At 31.7% G+C, this 21,717-nt stretch overlaps 1 protein-coding gene across 3 annotated transcripts in view; it reads left to right on the top strand.

The window, feature by feature from the left end:
• The first annotated feature begins 8,264 nt into the window (after positions 1-8,264).
• The window catches only part of LOC133182928 (signal peptide, CUB and EGF-like domain-containing protein 1), a 33,232-nt gene continuing 19,779 nt past the window's right edge, over positions 8,265-21,717 (top strand). The window contains exons 1-3 of one of the 3 annotated variants that reach the window (XM_061317802.1): positions 8,265-8,445; positions 14,332-14,970; positions 15,348-15,371. In XM_061317802.1, the coding sequence (XP_061173786.1) occupies positions 8,406-8,445; positions 14,332-14,970; positions 15,348-15,371 (703 nt within the window). In that variant the 5' untranslated portion in view covers positions 8,265-8,405. Of the gene's footprint in view, positions 8,446-14,331; positions 14,971-15,347; positions 15,372-20,705; positions 21,542-21,717 lie in introns of those variants that run through there. The other 2 variants (XM_061317812.1, XM_061317820.1) reach the window with 2 other exon arrangements.

Here is a 21,717-nt window from a genome sequence, read left to right on the forward strand (position 1 = left end):
GGTCTAAACTTCAGCCCTCCACCGGCAAGTTGTGGTGTCTCAATGAGTGAAAAATTCTCAAAGAGAGTTAAACAAACAAATAAAACCAATAGCATTGCATTTATGCAAATAATTAAGTATGTCAGAACTACTGCAAAGTAGCCTGATTTTAATATTTGTTAAGTATGATTTTGAATAAATTAAAAAATCAGTTCTTTGATCCTTGCTCATTACATCCACACTTTCTGAAGAAATTTTGGGTAAACTATTCTTATTCCGATCTGTCTTTCATTCTATTTTCTTCCTTTAACTCCTCTTATATTTTAAGCAGTATCTAATTCATCTTTTGAAATACAGTCCCTGAAACGTTCTACTTTCCCATTTTTCCGTTCGCTCACCGTTCGTTCACCGTTCGTTCAGCGTGCGTTCACCGTTCGTTCAGCGTGCGTTCACCGTTCGCTCTCCGTTCACAGTTTTGCGTTCACCGTTCACCGTGCGCTCGCGTTCACCGTTCACAAAGCGTTCAGCGTTCGCTTTTCGTTCCGTTCACTTTGCGTTCACCTTGCGTTCAGCGTTCACCTATCGTTCAGTTTTCACTGCCATTCGGAACTCCCAAGTGAAAGGACTTATCTTTTTGTAGGTAAGGAGTTACAGATTTTTTAATTTAATAACTAACATATCGTGTTTGAAGAATCATTATTTCATGGGGGAAAATATCTAAGATATATATTTTTATTATTCTAACTTAGCTATTAGGTTATTTATTACTCTGGAAAATAAATGTTGTTATAAGCACATTCTGTACCTATGTAGAACGATGCTGAAATATTAAATTTAACTAAGGGCAATGTGCAAATACTTCAAGCACTGCAACATTTTGTTGTTTTGTTAAAGACGACAAATCGTTAATGGAGATATAATTATCCAAGTCAAATAATTACGCAGCAAAATTACGAAAATATTTATTTCTAACGCGTTTTTTTATTCAGTTACTACAGAAAATATGATAGAACTAGTTCTGAGAGTTATACATAGTACTGCGGATATCCTGTTAATTTATTATCTTTGGAGCGAATTAAATTGATAGTGTGTTTAAAGGAAATATTTATTTAAAATGTAATGCACTACAGAATTTTCGCTACTATAATACATGTATGTAAAGTCTATAGTTATAGAGAAAAAATATTCTTTCTTCACCGTAACTTTACATGTTTGTCATTCGATATGATCAATACCGCCCCCCCCCCTTTTCCCCCTAAATCGGTTACTTAGTCAGTACTGTATTTCCAGAAAATTTTAATTAACCTGTTAAAAAGTTAAGGTCTTTTTTAGAACAAAAATTTCAGTCTCAAAACAAACATGCATCTAAAAAAGTCACAAAACAATAGTAGTTCACAATGTACACGTGTCGGCGGAGAGTATGTTTCAAATTCAAGTGTTAATGCCCAATATATTTTATTCATTTATTATTCAAATGTTGGTATCAAATCTAGAAAGGATAAATATAAATGTTATAACTTGTTGGAAATACTCGCACTTCGTCTTCGATGTGACGAAACTTTCACACCTGCACAGTGTCGAACGATTTTGATTGACAGGACAAGCACGTGGACTTCGTGTGAACTTGAAGCAGGAAAATAAAAACGAGTAATACTGTCAAACAGATGGATATGATTTGTTGATTAAAAAAAGTTACTTTTACTGTCTAATATATTTAGAAAAAAAATTCAGAGTTATTGTTTGATATAGGTACAAACATTTAGTGAAGCCTGAAAGGAAGGGGGGGGGCTAAAACGGAATCTCTCTCTCTCTCTTTCTTTCTCTCTCTCTCTCTCTCATTTGTCTGTTTATAAAAAAAAATGATAAAAATTATAACAGCATATTACTTAAATATCATTACTGAAAATTGAATTTATAACAAATAATATGAATATGTATCTTTGTATTATGTTGTCCGAGTATAATAACGGCTATCTACAGATACATGTAGAAGTCTGCTCAATAAATCATCATGAAAAATAGAAATGACACATAATATATTATTGTATTAAAAATTTTAAATACGAGCGTATAAATGCAAAACGTCCACTGACCTTTGTAATTAATTTTTTTTCATTACTTTACATGAAATCGCCTTGACACGGAGATATATGAATGGATGTTACAATCGCTTTAATTCATTGTATAAGTCAGAAGTTTTCTCTGATTTGTTATCAAATAAGAATAGACATTTTTATTTTCCAACTAAAAAAATATCTTTTATACTTCAGCGTTCGGCAACAATTGCAATGTTTTAATGCGTTAAAAATCGTATGATTAAAAACTTAATGTGCATGAATCGTCTTTCTTAGGACAATTTTGGAGAATTTATTTTATTAACTTATTTATTCATTCATTTATTGGTTTACTTATTTATTATTTATTTATTTATTTTTTTTTTTTTTGGCACCTGACATTATAATACAATAAAATAGTTTCAATGCAAGGAAAAGATCAGAGGCATTCCGAATATATCGTTCATCTTGCGTTCACCGTTCGTTCACCGTTCACTTTGCGTTCGCGTTTGCGCTCCGTTCGCGTTCTGCGTTCGCTCACCGTTCACCGTTCACACATCGTTCACCAAGTTGCGTTCAGCGTTCACACATCGTTCACTCACCGTTCGCTCTGCGTTCGTTCAGCGTTCGTTCACCGTTCGTTCAGCGTTCGCTCACCGTTCAAGTGGGAAAGTAGAACGTTTCAGGGACTGTATGATTGGTGCTATCCTCTAAATATGCAATAAGGTTTAGGAGATTTCATTTACATTCTAATAGCCAATAGGAAGTTGAAAAACAACGTTTTACTAATTAAAAAAAACTGGTTCCAAGAAATTCCCTTACACTTTACTCAACATTGGTGGTGTCCTGTAGATGTGCAACAAGGTTATGGGGGTATGGTGGTGGTGGGGGGGGGGGTTCGAAAAACGACATTTTGTACTAAAACCTCGTTTCCAGAACTCTTTTTTTCATTTTATGCAACAGCCTAATCATCTTTTGGCGGGAAAATGTGCAACAAGGCTTCAAAATTTTCGTTTTCATTCAGGACGCCAATTGAGACGAAAATTTTTAACACATTTTTCAACACAAAAAAAATTCTTTCTAAATTTCCTTTTTAAACAGAATTTATGCTTTTCTAATTTTTTTTGTTTAATTTCAGACTAGTAATGAATTTGTTATATTATAAATGCTTTAACGTTAGAGAACAATTGGCCACATGCTAACCTGAGCATTTTATGTTCAATTTGATACATTTATATGTATGCAAATTACTATTGTGGCTTCTCTCGCTAGTTACCCAGGTATGAAGGAGAGTACATTAATTTAGAGGCAAATATTTACGTACGAGTTTGAATATCTTATGACAGCTTCTAGTCAATTACTAGGCTAGCCTGCTTGTAATTGTGCAAATTTGCAACAAAATACCCCTACATTCAGAAATGCTCCATCTTAAAATAAAGGTAAGTTATCTGCTCCTGGGATGACTTCATTGAATGACAATGTTTCCATTATTTAATTAGTTGCTGTAATAAAACAGCTCCAATTATATTCCAAAAATGAATTGACTACTGCATAAAATATATCACAGAGTTATAGAAACCAGGTTTTTGTAGAAAATACATCGTTTTTCGACCACCAATTGGCGCCCGGAATGAAAATGAAAAGCCTATTGTCAATCATGTTCCAAAAGATGATACTGCATAAAATGTAAGGGAGGCGTTCCGGAAACCAGGAGTTTGTAGTAAAACGTTTTTCGACCCACAATTAGATGAAAGATGAATTAGATGATTAGATGCCAGGATGAAAATTTCCGAAACCTTTCTGCATATATCTACAGGACACAACCAATCATATTCCAAAGGATGATTAGGCTACTTTGTAAAATATACTGAGTGAGAGGAGTCTGAGGAAGAACATAGTTCGACAGTAGAAGAGACTAGGATAACAACAATATACTCAGTACCCGAAATTTCTTTAGAAATTGCTAATTTATTTTTTGTTCCTTTGTTTGTTTGTTGTTGAACGTCCTTCCCGAGAATTTTTCACTTAACATTCTGAATTATTTGCCATGCTTACTGAATTTCAATTCAAATGTCTATAATAGTCTTTTATAATAAATGTATATAATAATAATATAATATAATATAATAATAATATATAATAAATGTCTTTTATAGATTATATCATTGTTTAAGAGACCAAAATATTTCCTTTGTCAATATCTTAAAAATAAAAGGAAGAAATTGGATATACATGTATATATGAAAAAAAATCGACTCTATCAGAAATGTCCAATCTGTAATGTTCGATATAAATTCCTCCTTCAGATTGAATTAAAGTGATAACACATATATAACTCCGTGCATATTTCGGTAAAGAACGGTCCCTGGGTTACGGGTCATTTTTTGTCTGTTGTTAGTCTATTCATCTAATCACATATGGTCATTCAAGGTTTTTAGTTGATAATTATTCAAGAAATCACATGTAAATAGCATTAGCCCCAAGTATTGTCGTTTGTACAGAAAAGGTGAAAAATATCTAAATATTTAAAGAAGCAAATGTTTCGATGTTTCTAATATGGAATAAACTAAATTGCCTATATATATAAACCGGTCAAAGGTTAAGTGTGTTAAACATCTACAGAAAAAGAAACAAATAGTCGCTACTAGAACTGACTTGACAAGGACAGTAAAAATATTATGCATTATTAGAATTTGGCAAAATGACACCCATTAATGATAAAGGCAAAGTTAATTTCAAAAAGGGGGCCTACTGATAATATAAGGTGAGTAGTCAAAATGGACATTGATGACGTATATTATATCAGCAGGTGGTGATACATTTATTAAATTCTTGGTTGGTATTGGTTCATAAGTGAAACAAATATTTTAACCAATATATTCTGTTTCTTAATCCAGCATGGAATATCATTAAAATTTTCAAGGAAAGAAAACTTTATTGCTTTCAAATTTCACAAAAAATGAAATGACGATTCTTTTCACTCAACTGTCTATGCTCAACTGTACATTTAGCTGACATTGTTAAACAAAAATTAATTTCTTTTATATCAAATAAAAATTCAGGTTTAAATGTAATGGTGAATCAAATGAAGTTTTATTTCAGTATATTTCCTGGGACTACATACTTAAAAATGATGGTATGAAACAACAGTCGGGAATTTTAAACAAGAACTTTATTGTTCATTCAGTATAGGGTAAATTGATGTCTTATAAATCCAATATGAGCATCTGCTCCCGAATACTTCACAGAAAGAAATTATACAAATTATTATTTGTTTGATTCGATATCAAAGACAAGATATATTTTATCAGATAAAACTTATCGGCCCATAAATATAAAATTTTGTTAATCGGTGCCTTAATTACATCTTTACATATTCTCTACCCTATTTCAATTACCAGTTCAAAATAATATTCTTTAAAAGTCCAAAGATATCTTCTTTAATTAGAAAAGGTCCTAAGTAGAGCAGACCAATTTTCGGCTCGGGTTTCTTTAAAACTTAGATTAAACAAGGGAATGATAGAAGAAAATGATATATCACCTACTCTTTACGTTTATAGAGAGCTTGTACGTTCGGGAGAGTCTAGTACAAAATGTGGCCATCCTATACAAAATGTGGCGAGGCTTTTGTTGATATTGGAAACTTAATAGGTACGTCTTGATGTTCAGTAGCCCTCGGTTCGATTTAAGCGAGCTGTTGAAAGACTGCTCATTAAGCCTTGTAATTGTCAAATTTGTTCCTAATGCTATACCCATGTGATATATTTGATAGCAAAACCATAAACCAGAGCTCCCGAAGGCAATAACGAACCTCCGAATGACTGAAACTTGCTTTCCTAATTAGAGGCTATAAGGTTTCTTAAAGGTCAAATTTACTCCACCTCTCGGTAAACCTATATTCTTCAATGTTAATCCTTGATAATTCTACATACACATGGCATATGATGGCTATATTTTTAAGATAATTTTTTGAGAGAAAGGAACTAGAATTAGCATACAGATTTCCGGATAACGTTGAAGACATTTGGAACGAAGAATGGAATGTTTTTGGCATCATTATACTCTGGTGGATTTTATAAGCAATAAATAATATGCTGCAAAGGATGGAAAACTGTCAGGAAAAAACGCATCAAGGTATGAATGAATAAGAATGTAGATTAATTTTCTGAAAATGATCATTTAAAAAAAGTTAGCTGACTTTAAATTTTGAGAGAGCAGTCATTAATTCATTTATGGACAATACTGGATAATGAAAAAAATTGTATTGTTTAAAAATATCAAAATTTCAACTAAGCGCATATTGTTATTGAATGTAAATTTTCTTTACTATAAGTTTAGGTTAATAATACTATACACAAGATGATAGAGAGTAATAATGATATTTTCCCCCATTTTATTGACATTTCAAAAAAAAAAAATCAGAGAGCCTTGGAAATAAACTTGATTAGTGCGTCATTTACAAAAAAGCATTTGAAAGGAATGTTATCTTTTAATCAGACAATTGCATTTCAACACGGAACTCATTTGAAGTAAATTTCAGTTAATAGAACTATTTTTAGATTGTTGAAATGTTTAAACAGATGTTCAATTTTCCTGTGAATTATATGCTGTTTTGTTTATTATTGGAGTCTATCTGCACTTGCATGTATTTCAAACACACACATGGATGTTCGAGTGACCCCCAAAGTTTGTTTGGTCAAATTAACATTATCACAGCGAGTTGTTTTGACGGTCAAGGCGACATCACCCCCAGGTACGAACTTTGAAGTGTACTAATGGGGACTCATTACTTATTGTATGGACACGTGTTCCAGGCTGTTAACTAATTATTGAAAATTAGATTTTAATACTAGTTCGGACCCACATGATTAGTAAAACAATTAGCACACAGAAGACGAGCGTAGAGCACCTTTCAAATTGCCATTTTTGGGGGGGCGAAATTTATACGTAGCGGTTAAATTTTGATCTCTAGAAACTATTTTAATTAACCAAAAATGCATAATTTAAATTTAGAATTAAGAATACAAATAGATACTTTTGTAAAATGAGGACCAGGTGCAAAATAAGTTAAAGACAACTAAATTAAGGCAAAATATTAATTTGAAATTGTATCTGACATATCTTAAAATATGTTAAGATACCGTTCCTTTCATTGATTACACCTGAAATTTAATAATCCTAAAATATTTACTTTTCCTTTAGGATTGGTACAAGTAGGAATGAACATGTCATTTATATTTATTCTTTTAAACAACTATCCCCAAATTTAAGATTTTCAGTTATGAAGTTATATTGTATTACAATCCCCAGCACTTATCAGTCTAGGCATGTGAAAAGCACTAGGTTGGCACTTCATTATTTTTTTTTTTAAAAAGTTAAATAATCTTTGACTGTCGTTGCATTCAGTAATGAGCCCACAAAGTTACGCTGTCTATAATCATCTAAAATGATTGACTCTCTTAACGAGCAGATTATGTCTTTAAGACGTCGAAAGCGTTCAATTTACAGTATTAGATGCTGAATTCTATTCGGAGGTGACAAAAGAATTTTGAACTTAATTTTGTCAGATAAATATCTCCAGTGGTAAAGCCGAAAGGAAAATGTCTAATGCAGTGTAAAACCTCTGAAGTAGGGAACAAGAGGAAATCTTCTGCAAGTCCATTGTGTGAAGCTTATAGTCTGGCAATCTTATGTTTATTTTTTCTGCCCATTGAAGAAAAATTTGATAAGCAGTTCGATGTCATACCACATAGTTTAAATTCAATGAAATGGTGGCATTTTGTCAAGTACATATTATTAAAAAATGGAGTAAAGAAGAAAAGAAAAGCACTAATTTTGATGACATTCTGTCAATTGTCTGATACACTTTTAATTATCTTGACAAATCATCTGATGAAAGGTATTTGAAATATTTTGTAAGCTATTTAAAATACTTGAACTTACTGCATTTGCTATGTCGACTGTAGGGAATACAAAGCCATGTCGTGGTATAGGTACAAAAGTCAGTATATTTGAGAGTAACATTGGATTGTTTTTTCTATGGAACATGTTTAGCCCGTTTATGATTTCTGGTCTGACAGTTATGGTTTTTACAAGATCTCCACTGTTTATATCAAAATTCCTGTTTTATTTCAGATATCAAAAGACAAACGTATATATAAGATAAGTCTCGGGATTAAAGAAGAAGTTACAAAGAGAGAAACAACCAATCAAATTCCTTAAAAGATCATGGAGTTCCTTGTCACCCTATCAAGGAACACGAAACATCTCACCCGTGGCATAACAAGTGATGTCTGGACTTATGTTTAGTTTTCATCAATTACATTTATTTATATAATTATCATCGATATACCCCAATGTTGAAGGATCACAATGGAGATTTATATATCATGGGTATCACTAATTGTGAAAGGTAAGTTAAGAAAACTTGCAATTTCTGACATGATTCACAGTTTAAATTTCGATAAAACTTATCTTAATACATGTATATGACAAACTATGAAAAAGTATTCAATATTTTTACCTCAGAATCATTTTTTAAGAAAATTTTTATTCAACTGCGTAAAATAAATTAAATAATTAACTTTCCTTTGACCATTTTCATTCTTCTTTTCCTTTTTATCTCATTTTGCTTTTGCAACATCAAATTAACTTTTTTGTAATATTAATTCTTTTCTTCATCTAATATAAATAATATAATTTAAAAAAAAAATATCATTCTATACTTGTTTTTAAACCAAATTTCACAATTTCAAAAATGTGCATCATTTACTTCTGTACATTAATGCATAAATATGAATTAAAAACTCCCACAACTATTAAATTTTTAATATCAAAAACCTATACTGATGTATCAGACTAGACACCTTTTTGTTTCAAACAATTATCATTGTCTATTGGCTTTTCATAAAAAAAAATATTTTAAAGCTTTTAATCTGACAAATCCATCATATTTTAGAATATATACAAAAATATATGACTTTTTAAAACAGTTAAATAGCAATTTTTGAAATAATGAAATCATTAAAGAAAAATGATAGAAAACGAAAGTTAACAAATTCTCAAATCAACTACGATATATTCACCGTTGTTACATAATTATCGTAGTGCCACATCAGTAATTATCAACAATTAAGATATACATTTAACACACATATCGCTCTTAAAGTGCCAGGTCCATAAACTAACTTGACGGTGTCGGGCATTATTTATGTCATAATAAAGTGTCATCCTTTACATAAACAAGTCATGTGAATTAGAATTGAAATGCATGATGCTAATAGTTGTGAATCAGATTCGTTTTCTGGTTGTTTTGTATATACAATGCATTTCATTAAAAATCTTTGTTAAACTATCGGCAACATTTCTCTGAAATCAAGGAATGCTTGTATATAGAACATCGACCTCTTGAGTACGAATTTGACTGTTTACCTTCAACAAATGAATGAACATTAAACTTTCAAACCTTGTTTTTGTAATATAAGTAATCAAGAGTGAATACACAAATTTACAATCAATATCGGTATGTTATTGTAACACACTTTGTATTACATTGGAGATGAAAAAAAAATTATTAGAGTTTACGTTGTTAAAACATTTTGTACTATTATTGTATAATGTAAATATTTCCTAAAGCAAAGTAATGAAACATAAGGTTTTGAAATCTTTGATAAAAACGCAAATAAAAGTTTTTTGTTTTTTTTTTTTTTTTTTTTTTTTTTTTTTTTTTGCATGAGTAGACATGTAACATATATTATACATGTGTTTCAGACTAGAAGTACACAATAATCAACTGCACTTGATATTTTCTTTCTATTTGGACAATCTTCATAAGCACAATTCACCTTTTCTTCTTTGCTTGGCTAAAAGTTATTAATAAGTTCTTTTAAACAGCCAAATTTATATACCCTTTTACTCTTCATGTATGTTGTCTTAAATATTTGAAAATTTATGTCTCATTATTCATCTTTTTGTACAAGATATAAACAATTTTTATACAACGTATTTGTAACCCTTAAGATATGAGTTAGACTACCTATCGTTGAGTCTTATTTTGACTGACTTGTTTCCCACCGATTCTAGTACTAATTTGACTACGGGTTACTCCGTTTATCATATCAATACAGTTCGCAGGTCGACAGGGGATACTTACTCCTCCTAGGCACCTGATCCCACCTCTGGTGTTGCTATGTTTTTGATTCGTATTCTTTACTGAATTTATAAAATTGATCACTTTTTGTTGTCTTCATCGTTTACATTTAAGTTTCATAATCATCCCACATGACATGCAATTTAGATTTTTTTATTTACGTTGCTATTTTTGCTTACTTCGTGAAAAAGGAAACGCATGATAACATGCTTTTAAATTTAAAGCACATATCAATGGTCATTCATTTGAAAATGAAGCTATACGGCCGTTAATTGGTTTTTAAAGTCAACAAGGTTTTTTTATGTCTGAATTCTATTGGATAATTTCATTAGCAAAGAGTGGATTCATCGAGACAAGGCGCATTAATGAATGTAAATTTATAGAAGATTAATATCATATTGTTAATCAGTGATTACGAATTAGTCTTAGATATTTTAGGTAATAAAAATAGCTACAATAAAACTCATTTGTAGCTTATTCAGAATAAAATTAAGCTTTCATAATTGACAAAAAATGTTTTGGAAGTGATAAGAGATATGAAAGGCATACACAACTATCCTACCAATTTTGTAATTCTGAAAATTAGAGAAAACCCCCTCCCCCTAAATCAGATATAATTATTAGAAAAGTAGAAATTGATTGATTGATTGTTGCTGAATGTCCCTTTCGAGAATTTTTTACTCATATAGAGACGTCGCCGTAAGCCGATGAAGGGCTTCAAATTTAGACCTATACTCGGCATAGTGCCATTGAACACTTTATAGTTCTTTATCGTTTCAACGCCTACTGTGACACGGGAACTCGGTTTTTAATGTCTCATCCGAAAGAACCGCGACTTTCACTTCTAATGCCGGATGATCGGGAGGCCCGGGTTCGATTCTCGTTCGCCGCGCCGCGTCAAACCTAAGATGTAAACATACGTAGTGACTGTTCCTTCGCCAAGCGGTCGGCATTTGAAGAGAAAGCCACAGGTCTTTCGGGTGAGACCTTAAAAACCAAGGTCTCGTGTCACGGTAGGCGTCGGCTTGATAAAGAATCCTCACTGTTCAATGGCCCTGAGTGCCGAGTTTTGTCTAACTTTAAAGCACTTCACCGGTATATGGTGACGTCTCTTTATGAGTGAAAAATTCTCGAACGGGACGTTAAAAAATATACAATCAATCAATCAATCTAATGCCGGGCACTTGACGAAGGAACAATCAGTGTCTCTGTTTACGTTTTAGGTTTGACGCGGCGCGGCGAGCGAGAATAGAACTCAGGCCTCCTGATCACGAAGCGAACGCACCACTAGGCTACCATGACCGGTACAAAGAAGACATAAAATCAATAGAAATACTACATTTGGATAGTACAATCGCTCCGATTAAAAAAATGTTCCAAGAGAAAAGTTTAAAAAGGAAGTACAAGGGAAAAAGCAAAACAATTATATTCCAATAGGTTGATCCGTGTCGCTTGTAGTCAGTTCAAGTAGGGGTCCGTGTTTTTTGCTCTGTTCACGATTGTTATTGAATAATATGATATGATATATTATGTTTATAGAATTTATCAGATTGATCACTGCTCCTTATTTTCACCCTATTCATCTGATGCAGAATATTCAAATAACTCTCCCTAACCACATGCAGACATAGAGCGCTGTATTCTTAGGTACATGTGAAAACTGCTATTTGGTAGTAAAAAAGTGAAAGTCAAATTTTGGCAAATATTGTGGATCTGTTGTGGACCTGCATATCAGTTTAAATTCTTTAGAAAAGTTCGGGTTTTTGAATCGTGCTTTCTGCCTCATAACTATATACTAAGAACATAAACGTTCTAAACACCACAAACAAAATAAGAGTGTGACAGCACTTTAATATTCATTTGAATATTTTTTTTACTAGGAAATGTAAAATTATCAAAAGAGCAAATATTAAAGATTTTGATTGCAATTTAACATGTCTTTTACATGTCTTAAAATTAATGAGTTTCCCCACCAGTTATTGATGTGTTCATGTAGGTCTATTACGTAATAAATTATTTACTTGTCAGAAAAGAAATTTTTAATAAATTTTCAAAGCAAAAAGGTGAGAAAAATTCTTCCACCTGGCGCTAGATTTTCCCGCTGAATGACGCTACATTTGCTGAAATTAACCATATCGAGATAATCAACACAGTTGTGTTGCTTAATTAGACATTCAAAAGATAAAATAATTCTGGGATGGCAGTGTTGACAATTTTTTTTGATAAGAAATGACTTTTATTACAAATATGATTTATGGCACGGGAAGAGGTTTATTTCAATACCGTTATCCTATGCAAGTAAAATATGCTTTGACACAGTATCATTGGGTTTTGATAAAAGGAATTGCATTAATTTTTTTTTATCCTTTTCTCTTCTAATACATCCGGAGAGAATTCACTTAAGATTTGCCCCTAAATAATGAATTTAGTTTATCCACCAATATTTCATATCATCATTTGCTGCATTGCAAATTCAAATACGAAAATCTTATGAAAATAAAACAAAGCTCCTTAAAACAAAGCCGTATGTTTTATAATTGTGTAAAATCTCCGATGAAGTATTTACTTAATTAATGGCTTTTTCGTAAACAAATGTTTAGTTTTCTTTTCATGGTATGCAAGATGCATTTTCAAATAGTTATATTTCTTCTGATTAAGTAATCAGTATGTCAGATCAAAGATATAAATCAAAAGAACATATATGTATTAGACGGATATTTAGGATAGAGGCATGGTATTGGAATATTTTAACTTCCCATGGAAATGAGTAAATAAAAGCCTCTCCAATTTTTCGATGATTGATTTCTTTGAAATCGAAGGAAACAGCGATCCTTTACTGTTACCTATCTGTAATATTCCTAGATTAGGATTTTATTATAAGTCACCTTTCAGTGGGGCTGAAATTTGAGCTAATTATTATCAAAATAGATACATAGAGAGTTTTTGTTACAAAACTGTAGATAGCATAACATAATGATGATACTTTAAAATGATAAATTGCATGGAGCTATTAAATTGATCTATACATGTATAGTAGAAAGTAGACCCAAATCCTTATCAAATATGAAGTAAATTTAAAACACCTAATTTGGCAAAGAATATATTGCATCAATAAAATTATTGAGAACTTTCTTAAGGCATCATAAATATTAAAGCATTTTATATATCTAGCAGAATCACTCGATAGAACAATGCTTTGAAATTGTCCGTTATATTCGTTTGTCAACATGTTGAAAGCATTAGGCAAATAATTATGAAATTTTCACATACGGGTTAAAAAAAATTCCCGCGAACGTAAAATTTGGAGAAAATTTGGAAAAAGGAGTATGAACCACGTTTCAATTTTCACTTTCCACAAATAATAGTATTTCGAGATTAAGGTGGTTCTAGCATCTCCGTAGATGACAGGGAAGGGTAATGGTTCCATCTTACGAAACTTAAAAAAATTGCTTTAAGAATCGGACTAAAATGAAATATCTCTCTAGAAATGTACTTTGTGATTGGTTATGAACTTAAATCATCTTTTGTGGATTCATGTAAATGATCTGTTTTCGATTAGCTAAGGTTTGAATTAGCCGTTCTGGGTAAGGATAAAAATGTTACATGTAAATGTGAGTGAACATTTCCAGATGACGATTCTAATACTAGAAAATGAATATTAGTCATGGAAATGAAGTAAGACAGATATACACAAATATGTGATTCACCTGTTATTCTTAAAAAACACGTCAATCCATCTACTGCACACAAAATAATTGATAAGCATGAAATACAGAACAAATTCAACAAATAAGAAATCTCCCGATTTTTCTCGTAAAATCTTAATTTTCTACTTACGGTTTTGTTCAACTATCAATTATCTTGTAATGTTGATTATTTATCACTATTGCATGGGCTATTGTTCTACAAAACATGTCTACCAATGTGTTGGCATGACAAAAGCACATATATTTATGACAGTCTGATAAAAATATAATACTGAAAACAGACGAAAAAAATTCAAACAAGGAAAAACTTATGATATGTGTAGTTTTTGTGCTAGACAAACCCTTAAAATAACTATTTTGAGAGTCACTGTTCACATTGGTGAAACATCACGTTTTCTAGAAAAACATAACAAAATGTATACTATTTTTTTGTTACTTTCAGTGATATTTCTCCAAACAGTAAACTCTCTAGATGACAATTATGTCCACATAAACTTAAAGTCTGGAGTGGTTAAAGGTTACAGTCCATTTATTTCCTTTCTTACCTCCCCTGTGACTAATCCTGGATCTCGATGTGACAAACAAGTCGTACTTAAAATAGACTTTTCGGGAAAATACCATGGAGCTAAGCTTTACTTAGATTATCTGGAACCTCCTCGATTTTGGACCTTGGATATTTCTGATTCCCCAACTGGAGATGGGTATGGTGGCGACCATGGAACTACTAGTAACATGGCAGAAACTCAGATTCACAATAAGCAATTCAGGATTTATGGGAATGATCTTCCTGGTCATATGGATGCTTCATCAAACGGAGGCTTGTTAATTCATACTACAGATAATTTTGTTAAAAGAGGATCTCGTGTAAAATTGGATATTAGTGATGAAAGAATACAATGGAAGTCTGGGAAAATTAAAGATTTTCTGGAATCTAAATTTCTGTTTACACTTAGTGGACAGGATCCTTTGTATGGAATAAAGGACAACTTTCTATATGTTGGATTAAATCGAGTTGTGGCGGGAAATTACAGAAATGGTAGTGGGTTATGTGATGTCACAATTTCCTTGTACTCTTTTCCAGGTAGGTCATATATCCGTATAAAAAGTGGAACTATCATCTTATGTTAAGTATATACTAATATGCTCATCTGTAACAAGCTTTGTTGTCGAATGCTTGGGAAATATGGTGATGTGTTTCTTGTCTTAAAAAACTCATATCCATTCCTTTAGATAAAGAAATGTTTACTTTCGTACGATATTTAGGTATAAGATTGAGAAAAGACAAAGATATCATGGTGAAAAAAATTGGATTTGCATGAATAGGTTTTCAACCTAGAAATTGGCATCTTTCCTGTAGGAAATTTATTTTGTCTAAGGAAGATCAAACAAGAAAGAAATTCAAATGGCAATTTGACTGTTAATGACACGTTTTACAGAAAAGCTTCGTATATTATGCAGGGAGATCTAGACGTCCCTCACAAGGTAGGCGGCACAGACATTATCACTTCTCACGCTTCAGTGGCATTGTGTTGTGGCATATCTAGCTAGCAAAAAAGCCTCCTATTTTATCAATTGAACCTCATATTAATAATAAAGCACATTATTAGCAAAATATATCATGCAGATATCAAGTTATCAGAGCTTGCATACATAGATATATGGAATAGAAAGCCTTTGATTTATTGAAATCATGATACGCACATCTATGTTACACACATGTTGAGAAGAAACAAAATTTTACCTCATTCGATATTGCACGATTATCGCTTGATTTTCACAGATCGATGTCAAGTTTTGGTATCGAGTTTTGGCTTCTTTTTGTTTTTGGTTTGTTTAAATTAACTTCCTGTTTGGAAGCGAATGAATGAATTGAGCACTAATGACCAACATTTGTAATGTTTTTAAAATATTTTTTTCCTTAAAATGTTGCATAAGGTTTTGTTTCCAATTTTAGCACTTTGGGTATCATTAAATGTGATTATTATATGCGTCATTTGTGAAAGAATTAAGATCATGATATATGAAGTTCTGACAGAATATATCTGTCTTTTAAAAAGATCTGACACAACCTACTAACCATTTAAATTCATTTTCAATCTTGGTCAAAAGATAAATTGATGATATAGAAATCCCAAAATGACACTGATTTTTCCTTTGAATATTTGATTCTTAATAAGCTCATATATCTATAATCTTATTGGAACTTCTTTTTATCCCGAAGAAAAGCCTATGCACATTATTTGATTTATTATCTTTCGGCAAAAGTAAAATAAACATTCATTAAGCCACTGTAAATAAAATGTCTTCTGAGACTTAGATTTATGTGATTTTCATTAATTGGCGAGCTCGATGTGTTGAGATGAAAAGCAAAAACCACAGGAAAAGAAGGGCACCGGATTGATTTGGAGGAGCTCCAAAATGTTTTATTTCTACTGTTTAGTCTAAACCAATGTTTTACAGGAAACCACTTACTCAAAGACTTAATAAGAGATATATATATATATATATATATATATATATATATATATATATATATATATATATATATATATATATATATATATATATATATATATATATTAGGGATGTCAACGAGTACCCGGTTAACCGGGTACTCGATCGAACGTCCGAGTATCGAATACTAAAAATAGTATTCGGTTACTCGGATGTATATTTTTTCTTATTTCAAACTACATATTTTTTTCAAAAACTTATCAAAAAATAACTTAAAGATGCATACGGTAATTAGCGTGTCGTCATCTACACCCGTTAAAGGTGCATGTGTTCCCGTTTTGCACCCATTCGATAATTAGGTATGGAACAATAAGTGTGAAATATGTTTTGATAGCAATTATAGTTAGATAGAATGTTCTATCGTTAAAATGATATTGTCCTACGGACCCGGTTTAACGATAGAATTCGTTCCGTGTATTCGCAATGTAGCAAAATAACACGGGCGATAACTCGAACTCTGTGCATTTTCTATGAAGAATCCAGAGAGTTCCGAAAGTCAACATGGCGTTAAATTTGACGCGAGGAAAAAACGTTGAGAAAATGAGTTGAATTTTCGTATATATATAGATTAATTTTTAGGTTAAAAGGCATATACAATCTCAAAAAGGTTTGTTATGATTAATTTGGTAGTTATTTTCAGTGCAACTCATTTTGTATTCTTCAGAATCATTTCGGAGTGGATCCACTCCGATTTGCTACATTGCAAGTGGGACGTATTCTAACTGTGGTGAGGGCCTGTCCCGAGACACAGTTAGAATATTCTAACTAAATTATAGTCTGATCTCCGTTTGGCAAACCCCCGTAAAACACCCGTTATCGCCTGTGTATATACAGTAATTAGTGACCAATCATTTCGTACACAGCTGTTCTGACGTATTGTGGTCCTTAATTTTTGGATGGCTTCAACGATTGTTTTCAGTCAACATCATTTATGTATGGTCTATGATATTATCTTTAAATCATTTAAAATTATTTAGTTAATATACGGCAGCGAAATCGGACATGCATAAAATGCCGCTACCCACTTCAAAAGTGAAGAAATATTTAGAAATAACTAAAGAATCAGAAAATGTTGAGTCAGTTTGCGTCGTAAATTTAGTGTATACGGGGGAAAACAACCAACATATGAAATAATATTAAACGATCTCAACAAATTCTGTTCCTTCTCTTTCGCTAGTCTGATCATCAAACCTGAGCAACAGATTGTCCTCATTTTGCATTGATCAAATACTAGTAGATGCTAAACAAGAACTGTAAACCATTTGTAATTTTTGGTGTATTAATTTTGTCTTTTGTGTTTATTTGATAAATAAATTTAGTAGCAAAAATCATTTCCGTTGGACTCGATGTTTATATACATTAATAAACGTGATAAAAACAGTTTTGGGGTTTATCAGAGCTAAACGGGGCTCAAGAACACACTTTTTATTTCATATTTACCGAGTACCCGGGTACTCGATCGGAAAAACGTCCGAGTAACCGATTATTAAATATTGACGGATTTGACATCCCTAATATATATATATATATATATATATATATATATATATATATATATATATATATATATATATATATATAAAAGACCGTTTTAACTTGATAAATATCAACAACAAAAAGTTATTTTAAAAATCTTTTTCTTCTTTTACTTACGATGATTATATAAACAGGGTAAACAATTTTTGTCAAAGTGTTAAACAAACTGTTATTAGTAGACCTGAATAACAGTATTTAAAAATCGTTTTCTTAATCAATGATAACAAAAATAAATGTTTATCTTATAAAATGCACGAAAAGCTCCATAGCATATATTCCAAGTGACTTGGCATGGCATTTGTTGTTTAGAAACGCTTTTTGCGTCAGGAATCATATAAAAGTTCTTTATAATATGTGTATAACAAAACAATTGTTGACAGGGGTCTCAAGCATCAGCTGATCTTTCAGACCGGAGTGAAAACTATTGCCTTTAACATTAGGCAACGGTTTGAACACCGACAGATCAACTGTTGCTCTAAACCCCAACCAACAACTGTACACTACTGTGTTGGAAAATTTCTTCTTCCCGCCAAGCGTACAAAATTCCTAAAAATAGAAAGGATCACTTATTAGTGTCTAACGGCTGTTTTACAGAACTTGTAAAACAGCCGTATAAAGGTTAAATGAATTAAAACTTATATGTATTAATCCATTTAATGAAATTTAATGTGTGACATATATAATCATAAAAACATAATGTACGACAGCTAGTGACATTAATGAAAATCATTTTCAAAAACAAGGATGATTGGTATGCGCAATGGTACATTGTGAGCACGTTCATAAAAGTTAAGTATCCTGAGCATGCCCAGTATTGAGCAATCATTGTCCAAGTTTGAAAATAAGGGGTTAAAGTAAATCATCCATGAAGGTGATATCCTCTTTCATAAATTTCCTGCTATGTGAAATTACCAGTTAGTAACTTGAGCATATTATCAATGTGCTCAATCAATATGATGTGATCCAAAAGCTCAATGAAATGACTCATCCATGGCAGGACATTCTCAATTTATAAACAAGATTTCATTCTAACCTGACCTTTAAGCTACAGTAAAAACTAAAAATTATAGAAATTATGATAATGTTTTCTCTATTGCACAACAAATGCAATTCCTTATTTTGATAATAATTTTTAAAAAACTGGTTATATAATCATATACATGTGTATGGTTTGTCTTATTGAGAAATTTTCAATGTACGCTGAAAAATGGCACTGTTTCATCATACGGTTCATCTTATTGAGCAATAATCAATCAAGGAACAGCCTAAACGACATCACTCGTGTATCTCATCTAGGAATATAAGAAATTTCTCTCGCAGTTTACACGAAGGCAGAAGTTTTATGTGCAATCGCAGACGACCGACGATGTAATTATTATTTTATTACCGTAATTCCCGCCAAGTGAATGGAAGATAAACTCTAGTGCCGTAATGTATACACAGAAATTCTTTTCGGTGTTGCCGTCTTTAATACCATAATGAAAAAAATGGTATATGAGCCATCATAACATGTACAGGTGATATTTTGTATATCGTTATATGTGAACATCTACACGGTTACAAAGGGTCAAATAAGTTCACATTTCGTTTGTCTAGACAATAAATATGGCAAATTTACAAGTGACATTCTACTTTACTTCTTATAAGACTACAATTTATTTTCTAACTTTTTCGTATTAAATAAAATAACAGGTTTCAAAGAACAAACGATTTATATCTCTTATCATATAAAATTAATCTATATGCGGAGATATGACATAGACAATTATTTTTAACTGATATTCATTCCTTCTGTTCCAAAGCATGTAAGCAAGAAGATGTATAAATATGCAACTACTTGTATTGACTTTAAAGATAAAACGTCACTATTGCTGGACCTTCTGGCCTTTTTAAATATGGATTGAAGAACTTGGTGTAATTGACGCAGAGAGTGAATCATCTGATAAAGATAGGTGGTTAAACATTACTTTCAGCATTTTCGCTTTAAAGGTTTCTAGCCTGTTTCATCAGCAAGTAATTGGCGCTTTGATACAGATCACATTGGGTTTAAACTGTGCATTTTATTATTGTAGGAGGTAGAATATGATTATAAGTGATTTTTAATAACAGTTCAGCTCTAAATAACGCCAAAATTGCATTCAATCCGGTGCTGGCGAGGCATTTTCTTGCAATTAATGTTTTAAATAACAACAATTATTTTAAGATATTTAAGGGCTATATATATTGAATTAAACTGCCCTCATAATTAGCACGATACTCTGGTACTGATAAAAAATAGAAAATAAAATACTGTTGAAAGGAAATTCATCATTTTTTGCCAGAAATTACACATATACTGTAAATAGTTCGATGACATTGAAAAATTTTTATGAATTTCATTTCAGATCTAAAATGCAATGATATTTTGCTATGACAATACCGTGTTTTGAAAAAAAAAATGAATCTTGATTCTGGAAACATTTAGATTGCTATCGTACAGCACGTATTTTATGGCCAAATTCTTCATTCAATTAGGATCGACCTCAGACGCAATAAAACAAATAGGATTGAAGGTCTACAGACATTCATGATTCCACTGTCACAAAAGCGACCATCTGTGAATATTTTATTTTATATATACTGAAACGTGTAAGAATACTTCACTGTATTTTATGTCTATATGGGACCACAACTTTTTTTTTGTCTCGGACCTACACCAGAAACGTTTTAGGAAAACGTATTGCTTAAGTGTAACAAAGATTTCTCTGACTTCTATCATGGTTTTAGAACTCTTTTAGAAGAGACAGGGACAACGAAAAGAGGTTGTATTGTTTTGTTAAATGTCATGCATCATCGGCTGATATCTGATTAAACCCGACAACACACAGAAAAATGAATCTAGCTTACCGTAATGATAATGAAATTGGCATTTAAAATGACGATATAGTTTACTCGAGGAAGTGCACTTTGCAGTCAAGACGTGTTTCACACTTATAAACATTCTTTCTTTTTTAACCATGTGCAGTTTGGGATGCGGCAATAAAAAGAGGACCTAAAATTCGTCTCCTGTTTTGTTGTTTCCTGAATTCAAAGTGAAACAATAATGGATCATATTAATGTTGAAGACGTTAACATGTGCATTTTTTCACTTATTTTGGATGAAAAATAAGAACTTTGCAAATGGACACTTCTCGTTTCAAACTCCATTGTAAAGTTGTGTTTTGTGGCTTTTTAACAATGATGTGTTCCATTGTTACGGCAAACTTGTCAAGTAACCAATCACGTTCAACTATGCCGCTGATATAGTTTTGTGGACATTTATGATCTTTCATTCAAAAGCATCTTTTTGACGAAAGTCTTAAAATTTGATCCGAAATGCCACCATCATTGAAATTTCATCAGTATGTTACTCATATCTTTTTTACCAAAAATATTGATTTTTGGATAATATTTGCTTAAAAGGGATTGCAAAAATATTGATAAAAAAGTGAAAGTGTTAACCACTGGGTTACGTGAAAAGGCAATGACGGCAAAAATCAGCGTCATCTGTTTGTGTCTCCTCTTAATAATGTTAATGGACGTTTTGGAATGTAAAAAGAATAGCACCAAACGACGACGTAAAGGTATGTCAAGAAGAGAGAGGTAGAGACAGAGAGAGAGAGAGAGAGAGAGAGATTTCAAGCACAACCATGTGGTCATATCAATGCATGCATTTTCACAAAACGTCATTAGACATCCTTTTGTTTTCTTTTGTTTTCCATGCTCATTTGATTAGATAAACCAATATAGATGATTTCCT

This window comes from Saccostrea echinata, unplaced genomic scaffold (genome assembly GCF_033153115.1).
Source record: "Saccostrea echinata isolate AGI-Se365-2 ecotype Australia unplaced genomic scaffold, CSIRO_AGI_Sech_v1 ptg000001l, whole genome shotgun sequence".
Taxonomy (NCBI): Eukaryota; Metazoa; Mollusca; class Bivalvia; order Ostreida; family Ostreidae; genus Saccostrea; species Saccostrea echinata.